The sequence below is a fragment of the Falco punctatus genome, assembly GCF_963210335.1.
Source record: "Falco punctatus genome assembly, chromosome: 2".
Classification (NCBI taxonomy): Eukaryota; Metazoa; Chordata; class Aves; order Falconiformes; family Falconidae; genus Falco; species Falco punctatus.
This window is the reverse complement of record NC_137581.1, coordinates 108,803,441-108,821,832: the sequence shown is the minus strand read 5'-3', so window position 1 is coordinate 108,821,832 and position 18,392 is coordinate 108,803,441. Positions and strand designations below refer to the sequence as shown.

Genomic DNA, 18,392 nt, shown 5'->3' with positions numbered 1-18,392 from the left:
GGTTTGCTGCAAAAGTTTGTCAGCCTCTCCTGGAGTTATGTAGCTGAAACAGACAGCAATTTTAGAAAGACAGTCATCTATGGCAAAATGCAATGACACATTTCCTAAATAATCTTCTAAGAAAGAGAAATTTATGGGTTCCCCTATTTATTCTAATCTGCCCCCCACTCACTGAAATCTGTCAGAACAAGGATGGTGCATAAGCCCCCGTAAATATGGCTGAGTGGTGCAAACCCAACAGTAATCCTTATAATACACAATTTATCACCACATTTATCTCCTGTTGTATAATCCCCTGTACACATTAACCTCTTAGCAATATTACATGTAGAAGAACCCCCCCTGAATATTGTGACTACCCCTTTAGCAGAATTCATCCTATATAATACAACTCTTTCAGTGATATGCAATGCAGTACTGTTTCTCTCACTCTTCCACCCATGGCTTTCCTTCCTCTGGGGCAGATGCTCCAAACTCTCTCCTCCTACTGTTACAAATCCTTTCCTTCAAGCCTCAGGAAGGGCAACATAGCATTTTGTAAGCCAAACACTATATCAGAAATTCCACCCAGTAGTTTGAGCCCTGAAATAGAAATGTTGTTAAGTACCGCCAAAAAGATTCTGGTCTTCTATAATGAAAGGATATCCACTGATTGTGGGTAAGGCTTATGCTAGAAAACCAGATGCTACAGAGTGGATCAGGCATCAGGACCACATGCTTCTGACTTCACTACAAGTGCCCCGTAGGAAAGCTATTTTTGCATTTTAGAGTCACCAAATAATAGGGTACTGTCAGAGGTCCCTATGCTTTGGAGTGGGAAGTTCTTTTTCCATACAGAAATGTCATGTTGATATTTAACTTTGATTTTTTTTTTTACATGCACCATAATGAGTCCATAGATAAATTATCCTTTAGATTATGGTATTAACCATATTCATTTTTAGGATATTTTTCTAGTCAGAGAGCTAGCTTGCTTTGAGCTGAACACTGAAGACTTTGAACCTGCCTGACTTGAAAAAGAAAATAAACCAGACCATTTCATTACCACATTTATATGTCTGTATAATGTTTATCAGAGCACTCACATGGGGGTCAAGGCCGGAGCTTTTCAGGGTAGTGAAAAACTGCAGTGATAAATAGGCAAAAATAAAGTACTGTTGAAGTCATAATAACAGAAGCCTTACTGTCCAGGTGACTTGAACTGTCGTGGGTGTCAGCACAACAGGGTTATGTAGTCGTACAATGACATCTCCCAGTTCTTTCTGGACTTGCCTGTGATCCACACCTTGTGCTGGTGGGCTGATATCTGCCAGACCGGGCACACACATAAAAGCATTATTTTAATGAGAAGAGTAATATAAGGCATCAATAAGAATTACTGAATAGCTTAACAACCTTGTTTAATACCCTTTATAGTACTGTTTTTAAAAGAATACAGTATTAAAGTTTAAATATGAGCTCCAAAGCATATCAAGTAATGCAAACAAACCATTCACCTTTAGCTGCTTAGGAAATAATGAAATATAAAAACGTAAAAATGAGTAGTCAGACTCGATAGCAAAGTTTTCTCAGATCTGGTAAGTGATGAGACATATGCAATATTCACTAGTTCCAAAATACTCAGATAATAATAATGTTGCCCAAATGTCTGAAACCAAATTGTTAGTGTAATTGAAGAAAATGAACAGGTGGGTTGCTTTTTTCGCTTTTTTTTCTTTTTCTTACAGCATCCATGACATTTAGTCATTATATGTTTCCAAACTTTCACTAAGCTTCCCCTCCCCACATACCATGCACACAAGAAACCAAACACTAAAAATAGCATTTTCTTCTGAAAAGCAGATTTTACCTTTACAAATATAGGTGTTAAAGTCTAGTGCAAATATGAAAAAAAGAGTTAATTTATGAAGACAAACTGATTCTGATCTAATAAAAGACCAACAAACCACTCTACCATAAACATTTTCTCTTCACGATTATGTTGAAGATTCCTTCAAATTGTGTTGGGAGATTATTCCTTGCAGTCAAACCTGAAGGAATCTGATCATTTAATATGCATCTATGGAGAACTATGACTCCATCTCCAGCAGCCCATGTGGATCTAGTAACCAGCCCTTAGGGACCACGTTTGGGTTATGCCATTGTGTGAAACTGAACGAAGCTCTATTACCTTTGCTAAACAAGAACTGCAAATACAAAACAGATGTCAGAAAAAGGAGAAGGAGATGTGCAATGTGCCTTTTTCATGGTAGTTCCTGGAAATCATAATCTTTTGTTCCATTGTGCCAAAAGGAGAATGCTGGACTACAGCTGTCACCTAGCTAATATATCACTATAGCACATCCCTTCCCTCCAACTTGGAAATGCAGTTACTTTCCAGGGGCCAGTAAAGTTTGGGTCACTTCAATGGATCCTTCAAAAAGATCTAAGAACGCCAGCCATTATTGGTCAACAGTTACAGATGCCCTGACTATGTCAGTTGTCTATGTGGATTGTGTAATACCTTGTCTAGAAAGTTATGCCTATTCAAAGTGACCAAGAAACAGAGACACAAAATAAAAGAAATTGTACAAAAGGAACTCAGACTGGTTTACAGGATGATAATTTATGCTGCTATCCACACAAAGTTATGAACCTTGGTACACAATACCTACAGCTACCAATGGTGACATTTTAAGTCAATTTATCCTATGTATACAACCAACAGAGTACCTGTGTTCACTCAGTAGAAAAGACATTTCTTCATAGTGTGTTTGTACGAACTGCATGTCATCGTTTTAATGGGACATATATCCAGAAGTAAGGGAATAATATAGGCTAATAAATGGCAAGAAATGAGTATCACAAAGTCCATGTGGAATGGTGTTTTCTGGTATGTACACTTGGAAACATATGCATATGCGATGCTCACAGTATAGTGTCTTGTAATGTCATTTTCACATTACTGGGAGACATGGTGGAAAAGTAGCTGATCTATGTATAAGGATATTGTCAAGTACTGGAATAATAAAATCACTACTCAAGCAAAACTGGCTCAAGAAGCTATATTCTGATCACAATTAAGAGGTCTCAAAATTAAATTGCTTATATATTTTCTCTAATCTCTCTTTTAACAGCTTCCAGTGAACTTAGTGTTAGTCACTAGTAATTTACATCCCAGGGATAGGATTACATACAGTTTCTTTAAAGTGTTTTATAATATATGGTTTGTTCTGTTAATAATCCAAACAAGAAATCAACTCCTTTCTTAAAGTAATTACAGATTTCTCTGTCCTTATTTGATGTAAGGCACATAAGGTAAATCTTTTGAAAGTACCTGGTTGTCTACTTATAGTCCACTTGTGAAAATATGCATAAAATCCTACTTACTTGTATTTGCTGTACTTAATACCAGGAAATTAAATGTTCGGCTATTAAAGCCACCACAGACACCTGTTGCAAATTAGTATTATATACCAGTGTTTAGCCGCTTTTTCCTTCCTCCATGGCCACTGTGAATAGGCTTTCTACTGTGTGTCAGCTTCTGTAAGCCTGAATTGAATTCAGGCATAATTAGAAATCACATCAAGACATTATGTTAATTTTCAATTGATTTTATGATTTAATTCTATTAAACTGCAGGCTTGCAAAGAAGCTATAAATCCTGTACATGTCTCAGTGTGCCTGACTGCTAAACAGCTTCTGGAAATGGAAGCTGCAACACATGCTGCAGCTAATTAAAAGACATGTTTTTACTGCAATCAAATTGCTTGTCAGTATGTCAGATACAAAGTCTATACTTGACACTCAAATGCCAAACAAAGTTGTTTTTTTTAACTAGGTCATAAGTTATGCAGACTAACAGGCTGGTGCAATGAACAGCTTGAGTCACCCTATAATAATGGGAGAGTAAGAAAGAGAAGAAAACTTGTGATACTCTGGATAGTCAAGCCATGCAATCCCTGCCCAACTCACTCCAGTTTTTCAAAAAGCAGCTCTGTTTCTCCTTTTACAGCAATGATTATGATTTTGAGGGGATCATTATCAGGGACACATTTATTCAGGAATAGATTGGGAAGAGAGAGAGGCTGGATGTGATGGTTATGTGATAAGGAAATATCACCTTACTCTTGTTTCTCTCTTTCCATCTAGGACCAGCAAAGGACCCAAACCAATAACACATGTTAAAGGCTGACACAGTATGCACTCTTCATGCACATTTTTATAACTGCCATAGACAGAGGATCTCATTCTAAATTAACTGTGAGAGGAACTATTACTTTGAAAAATATATATTTTTTTTAAAAAAATTATTAATTCCTGTATTCCAACCTGTTTAACACAGAATACAATCCTGAATGAAATATTCAAGCAATGGATTGTCAAAGGCAAAAAAATCCATGCTGTGAAGAGAAATTTGTTTGTGGCAGTTATATGTGGTTTGAGCTTGATGTAATGTCAACAGAATCCAATAGTGAATTCAATAGCAATGGAGGATCACAGTTATCAATTATATCACCACACTGCAAATGAGGGATTTCACTTCAGCCTTCCCTCTTGGTTTATGTACTGCATTAATAAAAATAATTCAGAAATCTAGGTATATAAATAGAAGACCCATAGTTTTCTCAGAATAACTTTAAAATATTCTTAGCATGCAGATGCCTTAATTTACATTAATTTTTGGTCTAAATGTTGGACCAGATTAATCAATACACTACAGATATTTTGTGCAATTCTTTTGATTAAAACTAATGCTGAACACTGTCTGTCTGCCATAAGCACTTGTCATTATAGTATATCACTATTATAACAAAGGAGTAGAAGTAAGGACACAGAAAAGATACCGATGAGAGCATGGTATTCAGAGCACTTTTCAGAAACTTTCTAAATATTTCTAAATTTAGAAATCTTTAGGATCTTTATCCAGAAATGGGTAACTCACATTTACATACAATAGAACCCAGGCATCAAGGAGCGCACCAAGTGTAAGTGAACTGCAAACCTAAAGTTCTACAACATACAAAGGACTACAGAGCTAACGTAACTTTCCTAAGCTCCAGACTAATACAGCAAACATTGGACTATTTTTTATCTTTACAGGTTAAGCTCAATTCATGATTCCTTCAGTCAGAGTGTTAAAGCCAAATGGCCAGACTGACCTACTGGTCAGCTCAGTTTCTTCTTTCTATTTTAGCTCAAGCATGTAAGCCTTAATAATTACTATTACCTTGTGTTCGGACAGGATCTGACATAGGGCTGGGATCACTCAGACCTTGTGAATTGATGGCTCTCACCATAAACAGGTAGATTGTATTGGGGCGCAGTCCCCTCACAGTGTAGAGAGTGGTCTTCACATGGTTAGCCACCGTTTGCCAGCTATTGCTCACAGATTGACTGCAGTGAGAAGAAGGTTGAAGATTATAGACCAATGCAAGAGAAAAAGAAGTTAAAAACCCTCTTCTTGTAACCTTATGTCAAGTCCAAGTATAGGAAAAAGTAGTAAAAGCAAGGTAAAAATAAAAATACTTGTTTCAGTTAACTCATCAAGACAGGATAAAAAACCCAACACAGCTGTCAAAAGTATTTCTCCTTTCAACAGAAGTAAGCTTTTGTTATCTATATAAAATAAGTACCTGCAAAAGGAAAGTGTGGGAAGCTGTAAAATTGAATTATATATAGGCCAATCCTGAACATAAACCTCAGAAAAGAAAATCCTGTTAAAAAAATAATTTTCTATACTGCTCAAGTAAATTATGTCAATAAATTGTCATTAGAAGGCAGTATTGTCCTTGAACTAAATTCCTACTCAAAGTTACCAAAAATCCCTCTGAAAACATGTAAATGACAGAAGGCATACGAATAGTTTTTCTGTCACTAAATTTTGCACTGGACATCATTATAATTACATTACAATCCACCATATGAAGAGATATTGAGTGATTGTTAAAACAGCTTTTAATGAAAATACCTGGCTTTTTTTAAAGATATTGATGGTACGCCATTAAAGCTTATCTAGGGTGAACTATTGTAAAAGTTTAAAGAGAAAATTTTATTGTGCTTTGTTGTATAGCATTGATTTAAAAAATCTTGAAATATATTAAAAGAAAAAAGAAAATGGAAAGTTATGAGCTTCGTGTTGTTTCAATTGTTTAATTCATGTAATGCCTAAAGCGTAAGTTTCAGACCAAAACCAACAATCTGCACATACAGTAATGTTCTTTGCATATTAACATAGCAGAATGAATCATTATCATTATAACTTCTTAAATTTGCATGCATATGATTTTGGCAAATTCTTGCACAAATTTTAATTAAAAGATTAATTAAATTATTTGTCATTTGTTGAGCATCTTGATAAGAAAGATATTTAAGTAGTTGTTCATCTTTAAGCCAAACTGATACATGGAAATGGTATGGCCCTTGCTGATTTGGAGCCCAGGAGTTCTTTTGTACCATGTATTAAATGCTGCTGTGTGAAAGGTAGCAGTTGGATTCTCTTCAGCCTCAGGTTGCAGGTGAAATCTGAAATTATCAACACTAGCCTTTTCAGTTAAAAGTTCTAATCTATCTAAACCAGTAAAAAATAGAAATTCTAAGTGCTTTGACTTCTTAATAGGTGCTGCTTTAACAAAAACCAGGAAATGAACTATGCAGAGAGGCTTCAGGATTACCCATTTATTTTCAGATTATTTGTACTATGATAGTCAAACTAATACTGGCCCAAAGGATTTAATCTGCAACATTCCCACAGGAGACTCTCACTGATCACCAATGCTAAGGGAAAAGTAACAAATAATGACTGCATTGTCCTGTTATATTCCTGTTGACCTGAAGAAATAGTTAGATGCTTCTCTAATTAATCACTTAGAAAAAAGTGATAAATTAAAAAAAAAATAATCAGTATTAAAAATAAGAATCAATGCCTGCCACAGCAGCTGAGTCTTTTAATGAACTTCTAATGATACATGTAGAGTCCAAAAGAACACTGCAACACCAGGAGAACAGCTGGTACCAAGGTTTAAGCAAAATTAGAAAAGAAGGAGATTGAACTGGAATAATTCACATACCTAAAAGCCTCAATGATATATGCACTAGCTGGTAGGCTTCCAGGGGTCCCTGGTTGCCAGGACAGGGTGACACTGTTCTTGGTAACATCAGTGACCTGAGGTTTGGATGGTGGCCCAGGAAGGTCATTTATATCGTAATTTTTACTGACTGTTGCTCCACCAGATTCTGTGAGAGGCAAATACAAAACAATTACTTTTTGTAATTTTTTGGTTGTATAAATTTGAGCAAAGTAGATTAAAAGGATAAAAGTGCCAAAAATCTGCAAAATCAGCATAACCAAAGTTCTTAATCTGTAAAGAATAAATTGGATTACCACATATTTTGGGATGAAGAGCTGCCATTCTTTAGGTACATACTGAAAGAAAAAAACTGAAAAACTCAAAAGATTATATAGAAATACATTTTAAAAAATAAAAAAGAAAAGAAAGAGCATCAGAAAACCCCAGCTTTGCTGGAATGTACATAAAATACTAAAAATTCAGTTACTAGAAGGTTGAGAAAATTCCTATATCCAGATCAACTGCAGTACTCAGAGAGCACGCTGGGCTTTGATAGGTCTCTGTGTAGGCATCACAGTTTTCTTGCCTAAACCAGTTACTGGATGAATCTGCAGTTTATTACTATTCCTGTTTAGCAGAGTTACGGCATACTGCTGTCACTGGAGACAAATACAGACTGTTGCAACATCAATGGGCATTTGAAGATAGTAGCAATGAAATACAAGGTGTGTGAAGGACCCTCCCACCTAAAATTTCTCCATCTCAATCCCAGAATTCCTAGAACAGATTATTTGACTCAGACTCCTCTAATATAGTCTACGTTTTCATTTTGTGCCAACTGAAACAGAGTCCCTGGACATTTCTTACCTGTCACCTCTAGCACAGCACTCCAAGATGTCTCCCCACTGGAACTTGTAGCAACGCACGTGTAAGTCCCAGTATCAGACAGCTAGACATAAAAAAAAAAAAAAAACCAACAACACCAAACAAACAAACCAAAAAACAAAACAACAAAAAAAACAAACCCAAAGACCAGTTAAGAGCCATTTTAACAACCTTTTAGAATCAACTGACTGAGTTTACCCTAATTTTATTTTTCTAAATGTTTCTTGGTGAAAAGGACTTAGCCTACATTTTATGCCAGACTAGAGGGCACCAGACATTTTCAATCAATCATTTAATGGTGGCTTACTTTTAGAGAAGTATAATAAGATTACCTGCTTCTAATACTATTCTAATTCTAATTTTCATATTGTTATTGGTACCAGTACAGCATATAAGTGCTACAGAATGGATGTTTTAGACAGTGTCAATCTTTGTATTGGTTACAACAAATGCAGGTGAAATCAGGTAACAATATAAGAACAATTAACCTCTCAGATGATAAAAGCTCACGATTCATTATCTCATGATGATCTAGAGATACAGTTCCTAGTGCCACGAAGGCTGTTACATCTTAGACCCTTATGGCAGATGAATTAATTTCAATACAGGCCACTACACATACAAATATTGTTGCTGAGACTTTAACGGTGGTTCTCTCCACACATAAATTCCTCCAAGCAATTTGCAAAGGACAAAATTAAATTGGATCCTACACCATGCTTACCTTTCTTCTGTTTCACATGGGATTTTATTTCAGGCTTGCAAGGCACTTTGGTAGCAAAAAAAATTACGCATTGGTATAAAACTATTGTGATTCACTTGTCAGTTCATATATTTCAAATTTATTTGGGGAAACCATTTTGAATTATATTGTCAATATTAATCTCACTGCTGTATAAACTGTTCTACTGGAAAATTTGCCAAGGGTTTTGGTATTCCTTCCTTAAATGTAAAGCACAGATTTCTGAGACAGGAACTAGTGAAGACTACAGAGGGTAACTTTACAAAGCACAAAGTATATTGAGGAGCCCTTCTACCACTATGTATAAAGCAAGGTAATCTGGAAATGGAAGGAGAAGAGGGAGAGTGCTGACTCGAGTGATAGAGGAGAAGAATTATATTCACCATCAGATGACTTGATGGAAATAGAACTGCATCCAAGAAGCTTTATTGGACTTTAAGGAATTGTAATGGGTTTTCTGCTAAATGCAGATCGGCACTATAGCATATGTGCTTGTACCTCACCCTTCAAGAAGAACATGAAGGCAAATAAGTGAGATGCTCTTTAGATTACTTGTTGATATATTATTTAATTGATTTTCAGTTTTGTCATGTTTGAATTTTGTCGGTATTTTCTTCCGATACACTGGGACTGCAGTGTACCATTCTTAGGGGCTGGAAGCAACTAATTAATACCCCTTCAATTGTCTGAATGACCATAATTTGCATTTCAGGGGATGTTTTTTTCCATTAAACACAAGCAATAATTAAACCTCTCTGACAATGGCTCAGAGACGCAAAATATCGAGGTATTGCTAATGAAATGAGAAAGACTCTTGAAAGGAGACAGATTTTCCAGAGGACAGAGCTTTAGAGCATTCTGAAATAGTGTTTTATTTTGCTTCTTCTGAGCTTTTATAAAATATACAATTCTTCATTATGTGATAATGAAGAATATTTCTCAAGGCTACGGTTCTCAACTTCATTTGTGTACTACTGTGACAGATGGTGTATGGCTTACTCAATGAAGTATGTGGTATACACAACAGAGTAACTTGCAGAAGGCAAACTCAACATACAAAGCAAGCTGGAGACATGCTGCCTCTTGCAAGTTATGGTGAATTATCTAACTTCCAGACTGTGGAGGGATTAGATACAGACATAGTGTATTGATAATTCAATTATTTATACATTTTTTGTGGTATGAAAAAAGCAATAGGGGAGGTGAATGGACAATCTTTGCTATTCAGTAAACAGTTTTCTTCCTTAGTTAATGCAGGTGTCTAAATCTGGTGGGGTACAATTCTATGGAGCAGAAGGCAGTTTTCTGTCAGTGTCGACCTGTCTGAAAGGGTACTAAGTGATGTATGTGAGTTTTCGGTTGCCTTCCTCAGAGCAACTGGGAAGGTTGGCTCCTCGGAAAAATCTCTAGGTTCATGTTTATGACTGTGGCCTGCAGTTCACTGTGACTGCTGCAGACTCCTGAATAATGTGATTTACACACACAAAGAGAATTACAGAGCAGAAGAGGGTGGTCTCAAAGGTTTAAAGAGTAATGGCTTCTCCTTCGCTGCATCTTGAGATCTTTAACGATTTTAACAGTGATTATTATTTGTGAAGGGAAGAAAAGGATGAGGACATGTGGGTGGTAAATATTATTTTGCTTTGAACTTTGGTTTGTAAGTGTACTTGGACATATTTCATGGCCATTTTTTGCTTAGGCAGTTGCTAGTCTTTGCTCAGGTAGACTTGAGAGAAAAGTTAAACGTTCCAGATTTAAATCCTTATTTAATTGATAAAAATTGCAAGGTACAGGAGAAATCTGTGTTTTATGGTTGTGGTTTTTATTCTTAAGTCTGAGTCAAACAGTGCACATTACTGTAATCAAGGGGTTTATAAAAAATGTCTTTCTAAGCCTTTAAGGAAAATTGGTTACTAGTGAATAAGCCACTTAAGGATCAATAAAAGCTTCATGTCTTTCAAAACCACACTCACTACTAATACTGTTTTCTTCTCCCCTTGCAAGCAATTTTTTTTCTTCCGTTTACAGACCTTGTGCCTCTAACAGTGAGATTAATGCGCTGACACGATTCAGAACCAATTTCATTGTTTGCATAGCTGCATGCAGACAGGTATCCCAGGAGCTTCTGCCTCATGGACACTCCACAGAAGCCCATCATCAATGCCTGAAAGTTTGTTTGAAATCACTAAGCTTCCACCTTTAATTGCTGCTTTCTAAAACTACTGGGGAATCTTGACTATTCAAGCGCACTCTTTAATCCAGCTCTACAGGAAAAATGCATTAACCTTCATGGCCTAAACCTGCCTTCAGCCCAGGGAGGAAGGATAAATTGTTTACTCAAGGAAAGCTAGCATAAATTTTTTAATAAATTCCATTTTGTTCTAAGGAAGTTAACTATTCATCTACGATCACTGATGAGATGGTATCAGGAAACAAAACTGCTCTTTATGTATTGTCCTCGGTAGCTATGTTTATTGACTTCTTTTGGAAGGCAAAGCTCAGTGCAGAAAATTCTGCTAATGAAATTAGAAGGTTTCTGAAGTAGTCTTTAAGATCTTGACAAATAATTACATTTGCCTTACTATTTTTCCTTATACATGCTTGTCCACTCCACATACACACAAACAAATATGCATTTTTATCTTTGACAGGGAAAAATTAAAAGGCCAAACAAAGATTAGTGATGCAATGTTTATCAACAAAATCTGACATTATGCTGTTTGGAATATTATAAGAGTTCATTGTATTTTCAGATCTCACATGTCAAAATGTAAATATTATGAGAGGCATTTCGTTTTGAATAGCAATCCCTCTGCATATAACTGCATGTATGTTACAGTATTAGTTGTCTTCTGCCTGCAGCCTGACGGAACATCTATGGCAAGCGTAACAGTGGAATAAATCAGACGGCTTAAGACGGCCAAGACTCATTGATGAAGAAAGCACACAGCCAAACCCTGTTGAACTCCAGAATCACTTGCTAGCACAATAGCTCCTTGGAAAATTACGATCAGGTGTTGAAAATGAACTGCTCTGAATTCTAACAGAGACAACAGGCCAATGGCTTCATGGTAAGACTGACTGAAGAGATAAGGAAGGCCTGTCCTTTGACAGGTCTATCCATCCCCAACTTATGTTTTATTGCAACATACGTAAGAGTTTAAATATCAATTCTCTTTTTAGGAAAGTCAAATAAAAATATCTGATGCTAATTTGGCTCTTCTCTACCCATCCCCCCCCCCTTCCCCCTTCTCTGCACAATCTCTTCTCAAAGAATGAAATAGGAGGTGACCTTGGTGAGAATTTCATAGTAAAAGAGACAAGTTAATTTTGAAGACAACAGACATCAAGACAGCAAAGCTGCCTGAGGTGCACACCAACAGCTCCAAGATTAGCCGTGTGCCACTTGTAGCACTTGTATTGTTAACTGCTACTCACCCGCAGAGTTTTAATCTGAAGTGTCCCCTGATCCTGTATGGATGTTCGAGGGTCTCTGCCCAGGAAGGTGAATCCTTCTTTTAACCAGCTGATGACAGGAAGGGGGTCACCGGTTGCCTTGCACTTCAGCAAAGCTGTCCCATCCACTGCCAGAGTCTGATTGACGGGCCCCTGGAGGATGATGGGTGGAGGCCTATCTGTCAAGACTAAACAGCAACACAGACATTGGCATACACACTTCTCACCATCCTCTGCTGCAGCTAACCCTTTCTTTGCCACAGTACCAATTTTAAAAGTCTGGTTTAAGTTAGCCTTTAAAAGGCTAAAAATGTTATTTTTGGAAGACCCATAGATACAGGTTAACGATTAATTGGTATATTTGAAAAGCATTTTTGTAGGAATTTCATTTCACCACTGTGATATAACACTTAGATACAGAAACTTCTTTTAGCAAAGATCATCAGACACATATGATTAAGATAGGATGAAATTAAGACCTTGATCCAGAATAGAATTGAGGTACATCTCTTATTTTTTCTTATTTAGGAAAGCACGTTTAATGTCACATCAAGATGTGCTTAATTACTTACCTGATTTGGGGCCTAAAAGAGAAAATCTTTTAAAGTTCAAAGTGAAGCACTGTAGCTATTCTAGCGCGGGTACCAACCACAGCCCCCATTCATGCTCAACTTAGAAGTTTTCAACAGTAAAAGCATCTAACAATATTTTTTTTCAGAATCTGAGTGATCTAAATAACTGTACCACTCCTTCCAGTGGAGAAAAGTTCAAATGCAATCAAGCTATTCAGCAGCATACTTATAAAATAATTTCATCATCTTTTAAAGCCATGATCTCTCTTAATTATTCTCCCCTAATAACTTGCATTTCCATGCTTGAAATACTCCTTAAAGGACCCAGTAACCAGTGAGCAAGTACATGGCTGCATATAAACCTCATTCCATGACCAATGGGATATCTTAAAGATTTGGTAAAATGCTCACGTTTGCTTTTTTTGAAATACCAACATTTTATAAATAATTCTGCTGTTGAACCTATTCTGTGAGTCATCTGTTAAGCAGCAAAATATAACTCTTTGTTTCTAAAGAATGCATTTATACAAGTGAATGTGAAATACTTGCATATAAACACAGCTATGACTTCTGCATAAAATCAGTATAACAGAAATGAGAGTTCTTTTTTATATGCTTACCTGCCACGCTGCCGCTGTTTTAAATCTTTGAACAATGGAAGAATTACATGACTGGTATTAAATAGTGTAACAGGCAGGATCAGCTCCTAAACCAGTGTAAATTAGCCTGCCTCCACTGATGTCAATTGAATTTGAATCATTTATTCTAGCTGAGAATCTGTTTCATTATAGTCCATACACAACACCTGACTAACAATGCAGGGAAAATAAATTATTGCAAAGCAATATGGTCTCTATTATATTTGAGCTGTTTAAGATGCAAACTTCTGGACCCTTCAACAGATCCAACATGCTTTCATTATGCTATCTAATAAATAAAAATACTAGGGAGGTGTTATACCTAAAATAATTGTTTCTGAAATTTTAATGTTGCAAATATACTAACGACCTTCTTTTGTTAACAAGATACAAAAAGGATAGACTCGTTAGTATTAGTAGCACCTTGGAGTGTGAGTTCATCACATTTATTGAAATTGAAACTGAAAATAGAAAGCAAATACAGATTATTTATTAACATCAGAATGTGAAAGCTGTTTTGGAAATTCTGAAATATCACCCACTGAACTCAGAGATTGGACAGAAACCACTATATTACAAGAAAAGAGAAAACTGAATGCATTTTCACCTTGCTATGAATTTTTTTATCTCATTAAGGTTCTTTGTGACTACACAGTTCAGCCATTTGGTGAAATAAAAATTGATCTCAGCTCATACGTACTATCTGCATACCTGCAGCACAAGTATAGTCAAATGAAAACTTAGCTGTGCAAGTTTTCCTTTGGAGTCAATGTAAAACAGCAAATCTCAGTTTTCTAGGTAGCTAAAAATTAAGGAGAAATCATTACTTAAGTTGCTGACCCACTGCAGTTATTTGCTGCATCTAATTGCCTTTCATATGTGTAGCAATGTAGGTATTTTCAAAACCTACTGCATTACAGATATTGTTCTTTGCCATGTAATTAGTTTTTTTTACAGCCCAAATGAGAGGCTCATAATCCTTTAAATAGCTCTGATCAATAGTGTAATTGAAAGTCTCCTGGCCAGAAGGAATCTTCATTTTCAAGGGTGTTATGGGTGAAAGACCACTACAGGTTTCCATGACACTGAGGCTAAAGGTTAAATGAACACTTAGGGTTTCCACTGATCTGTGAACGACTGTATTGTCTTCACAACTATGACTTGTAAATCTTCTCTAAAACGTGTATACCTACTACAGCGTTTCTTCATTACTAAGGATCCAAAATTCGGCTAGAAGTTTAAAAAGAGATATCATAAGCATTCTTGGAGGACAGAGAGATAATGAAAAATATCCATAAAAAGGTTGGGGGTTTTGTTATTTTATCTTACAACTTTTTATTTTTTAATTTAAATTTTACATTCTTTTCTCCTAGAAGGAAACATTCCACAGAAATATTTTGTGTGGCTAAAATATATTTGCATAGTAAAAGATAAATTGATTTAAAAATTAATTTAATTTTTAAAAAATGGGTTTTAAACTATTTACCAGGGACCATACATTCACATATTCTGGTAACTGTAAAATTATCAGATCCCTTTTGTGATAAAATGCAGCTTAAATTTTGAGCTGAGTACCAGAAAAGAACAAATTACTTTTGTTAATGAGCAGTTTATTCACTACAAATGCAATTTAGATCAACTGAAACGGTGTTTAAATTTTGGGTGGAATTTGGTCAACTTACAACAGGAAATTAAAATAAGAGAAAGATAACACGAAGCCTTTACTTTGGCACTTCCAAAATCAACGTTTCAGAAGATTTCTGATGAATTAATGGGGAAAATCTGACAGAAGTCACGAAAATCTCGTGATGAACACTAGTACGAGAGGGCAGGGTACTCTCCTGAGAGCTGGAAAAGCAGAGACCAATCCTTCCCCTGCCTTCTTTGTGAAAGCTTCACAGGAGGCTGTGACGTTGTTCTGAACATCCCCTGTTTGAAACTGCCACACTGGCTATAAAACTTGTAATACATATTTGGTAAGGGATAAGAATGATTGTGGCCAGATTTGCAGGTGAGTAAACTGTGATACTAACTTCTTTCAGGAGGATTTGAGAGAGACATACCCCAGAATATTCAATAAACCTATAGCAACAAAGCTACAGAGGAGTTTGGGAAAAATACCTCAAGTGCCTATTCCAAATCAGTGGAGAGGGAGATGCTGAGGTATGCTGCCAATTTGTTATCTCTCTTTTCTTTTTTTTTTTTTTTTAATATAATCTCTTCTAAATTATTCTTATAGGTCCAGCCTTTTGTTTTCATTCAAAAGCTCAGAAACACGGTATTTTAAATTAATTTAATATCCTAAACCAGTTCATTCTTATGTTGCCAGAAAAATCCATGGCAGGAGTTTAAGCTTGTTCCTCCATCCCAATATTCACCCTAAACAGCAAACAGTGGGTTAACTGGGCAAAGTAAACTGATCCTACCATTGAACATGCAGTGGTCAAAATTTTTATTCATAAATATTAATAATGACTAGATAAGGAGAAATTGAGATCTTCTCCATAACATTCTGTGCATGATGGATATATTTATGGAACAAATTACTAATTGTAAACTATTATTTTTATCTTGAGCACAGACACAGTTAGATGGAAGCACTTGGTTTATTTGCATTATCTGTCATTTTAAGACTGTGAGCTGCATATTCACTTTTGAGTTTGAAAGGATCACTAGGATTGTCTCAATTTAAAAAATTATTTTGCTTTTCCAGATGTGCATTAGAGTGGATTATATGATAGCCTTTCAAGAAAATACAAGATTTGAATTTCAAATATACTGAAGGCTCTTAGCACAGTCCATAATCAGCAAAATTATCACTCAACTCAGCACATTTCATCACAGCTAGTAATCTCTTCTCATGTGAACACTTGAGTTAAAAATATTTCCAGTAAAGACTTGTAAGTGCAAAAATGTAACAACTGAAACACTGCTATATATGGTATAATTAAGCACTTGTTTTTCTGCACATGACATATGTTTTCATTCTGTATTGGAACTTCAATTGGATCTAAATTACTCTGGATCAAACAAAAATGTGTTCAAAATGAAAAAGATGGCTCGCCACTATTATTAAATCATTAACCAAACAGAAAAATTCTGGGCTATGAAGTAAAACCGAAATCACCAGCCAAAAACTAGAACACTAATGCTTAAGTCTATAGCTAGCATGCACAGTGTTTATCTTTTATTATATTTTTAAAACCATTAGATTACATTCCCCTACTGATAAAAAACATTAGCTTCCGTAACTTCTGCTCAGCATCAACCAAAACAGCTTATTCAGACATTTATGGTTAACTTCCTAACTGAAAGCAATTAAAAAAATATCTGTGATCTAATGAGACATTTATTTTTATAATCTCAGTTCCACGATGTTGTTTTGGCACTTTTCTTCTGACCTCACCTGCCCTTTGACTTAAGGATGTAATGTTATTTCTATAAAGCAACCTTGTATTATTTCATAATGATCATGCTGACAGTGGGTTCTGGAAAGCATTTGAAGAACACAGGCCTGGCATCCCTTGAGCAGCCGAGCCATCGGATAACGCTACCTCTAGCAACATGGAATGCGCACCACCTTTAATCAGAATTAATTGTAGACGAGTTTGGGTTTTAGCAGGGACACTTGAGTTGTTAAATAAACTAACAAAAACTCCAAAGAGGTCGACTAGGATTTATTTTTTTTTTTACCCCCACAAGAAAGAGTTAAAGATGGACCACAGGCCTTGTCTGTCAAAAGGAAGAATTTCTCATCACTGCTATCCTTGAAACTGATTTGATCCACTCAGCCCCTGTTGCAGTAAATCTGTACAGCATCAGCAGGTGCAACCATTAACAGCTCAATGTCCTCTTAGCCAATGTTTGTGTGGGCTATTTATTCCAGTCACAGTCATGGCACTGAATCAGGCAGCACTATGGACAGATATTAAAAAATACTGCCTTTCCATTAATTTTAAATGACCTTTTAATCTACATTTAAATTTGAACTGAATGAAAATGCATCATTTTGTCATAGACCATGAGAGAAAGGACTTAAAAATATTGCAGAGCGAAGGTTAGCCTTTAGTCTCCAGAAACTACTTTACAGAAAAGCAACGTGCTTGTAAAGATGCAAGGATAAGGTAGAAATTATCTCCCCTTGTCATAAAAATATAGACAGCTTTTGGAAAACAAAGAAAAGGCATCAAATTAATGCTCAAACCTCTATAACATGAGCCTGAACCTCTCTACCTGTCACTTGTGATGAATATGCTCTTGTGAAAAACTGGATTATTCAGAATTAGACATCTTTTCAAACTTTCATGGTGCAGGCAGGTCTCTAAGGGAACAGTAAAAGTAGACCTTTGCATATAACAACAGTTTTAATGGCAAAAATTCATCAAAGTCTGTCAGGAGATATTTAGTGTGTCAGTTAAGATAAGGAATAATGATGCTCGGGAATGCCACAATCTCCTAGTATAAGAGGAATTCTGTTGTTTTCTTCACTGACATTAAAGGATGTAAACTGCCTTCTATCCACAATGGGATGAAGAAGGGTATCAACAGGATTCCTGACATATGAAAAAGATTCATGTTTGTAGGTAGAGTAAGGTAAACTTCAAGACAGGGTAAATTTCAACCCCAAAATCTTGAAATGGAAAACATAAAGATAGATGATGTAGTGCTCTTCCTTTCCTGAAAACTCTTCTCTACCTACATATTTCCATGGCTCTTTTAACACCAAACCATACTGAGAAATTCTTGGAACATAGCTGCGAGAGGTAGGTGACTTATTCACAAGAGTGAGTAAAAGGCTACATGTTGTAGCTGTTCTAAACTAACAGTACTCCAGTAAGTTCAAGGCAACTGGTTTGATTCAATTAAGCTAAGGACACATCTCCTAATTAGCTGCCTATGGCAATACTGAGGACTGGTGGGAACTAAGATGCATTTTTCTGCACCCCAGTTCACTGCTTTAATCACAAACCTACACATTCTTCACAATGTTTTTTTTTGCAGTCCTGTCTTAGCTCTAGTGAACCAAGCAGCATCCTTTCCCACCAAGCTT

General features: G+C 36.0%; 1 protein-coding gene across 3 annotated transcripts in view; it reads right to left on the bottom strand.

Moving 5' to 3' along the window:
- ROBO2 (roundabout guidance receptor 2) overlaps window positions 1-18,392 on the bottom strand; it is a 497,184-nt gene that overhangs the window by 103,310 nt on the left and 375,482 nt on the right. For all 3 annotated transcript variants that reach the window (XM_080374488.1, XM_080374489.1, XM_080374487.1), the window contains 5 exons: window positions 12,115-12,320; window positions 7,917-7,998; window positions 7,050-7,215; window positions 5,210-5,376; window positions 1,185-1,306 (listed from right to left, as the gene is read on the bottom strand). In XM_080374488.1, the coding sequence (XP_080230614.1) occupies window positions 1,185-1,306; window positions 5,210-5,376; window positions 7,050-7,215; window positions 7,917-7,998; window positions 12,115-12,320 (743 nt within the window). The remainder of the gene's footprint in view (window positions 1-1,184; window positions 1,307-5,209; window positions 5,377-7,049; window positions 7,216-7,916; window positions 7,999-12,114; window positions 12,321-18,392) is intronic.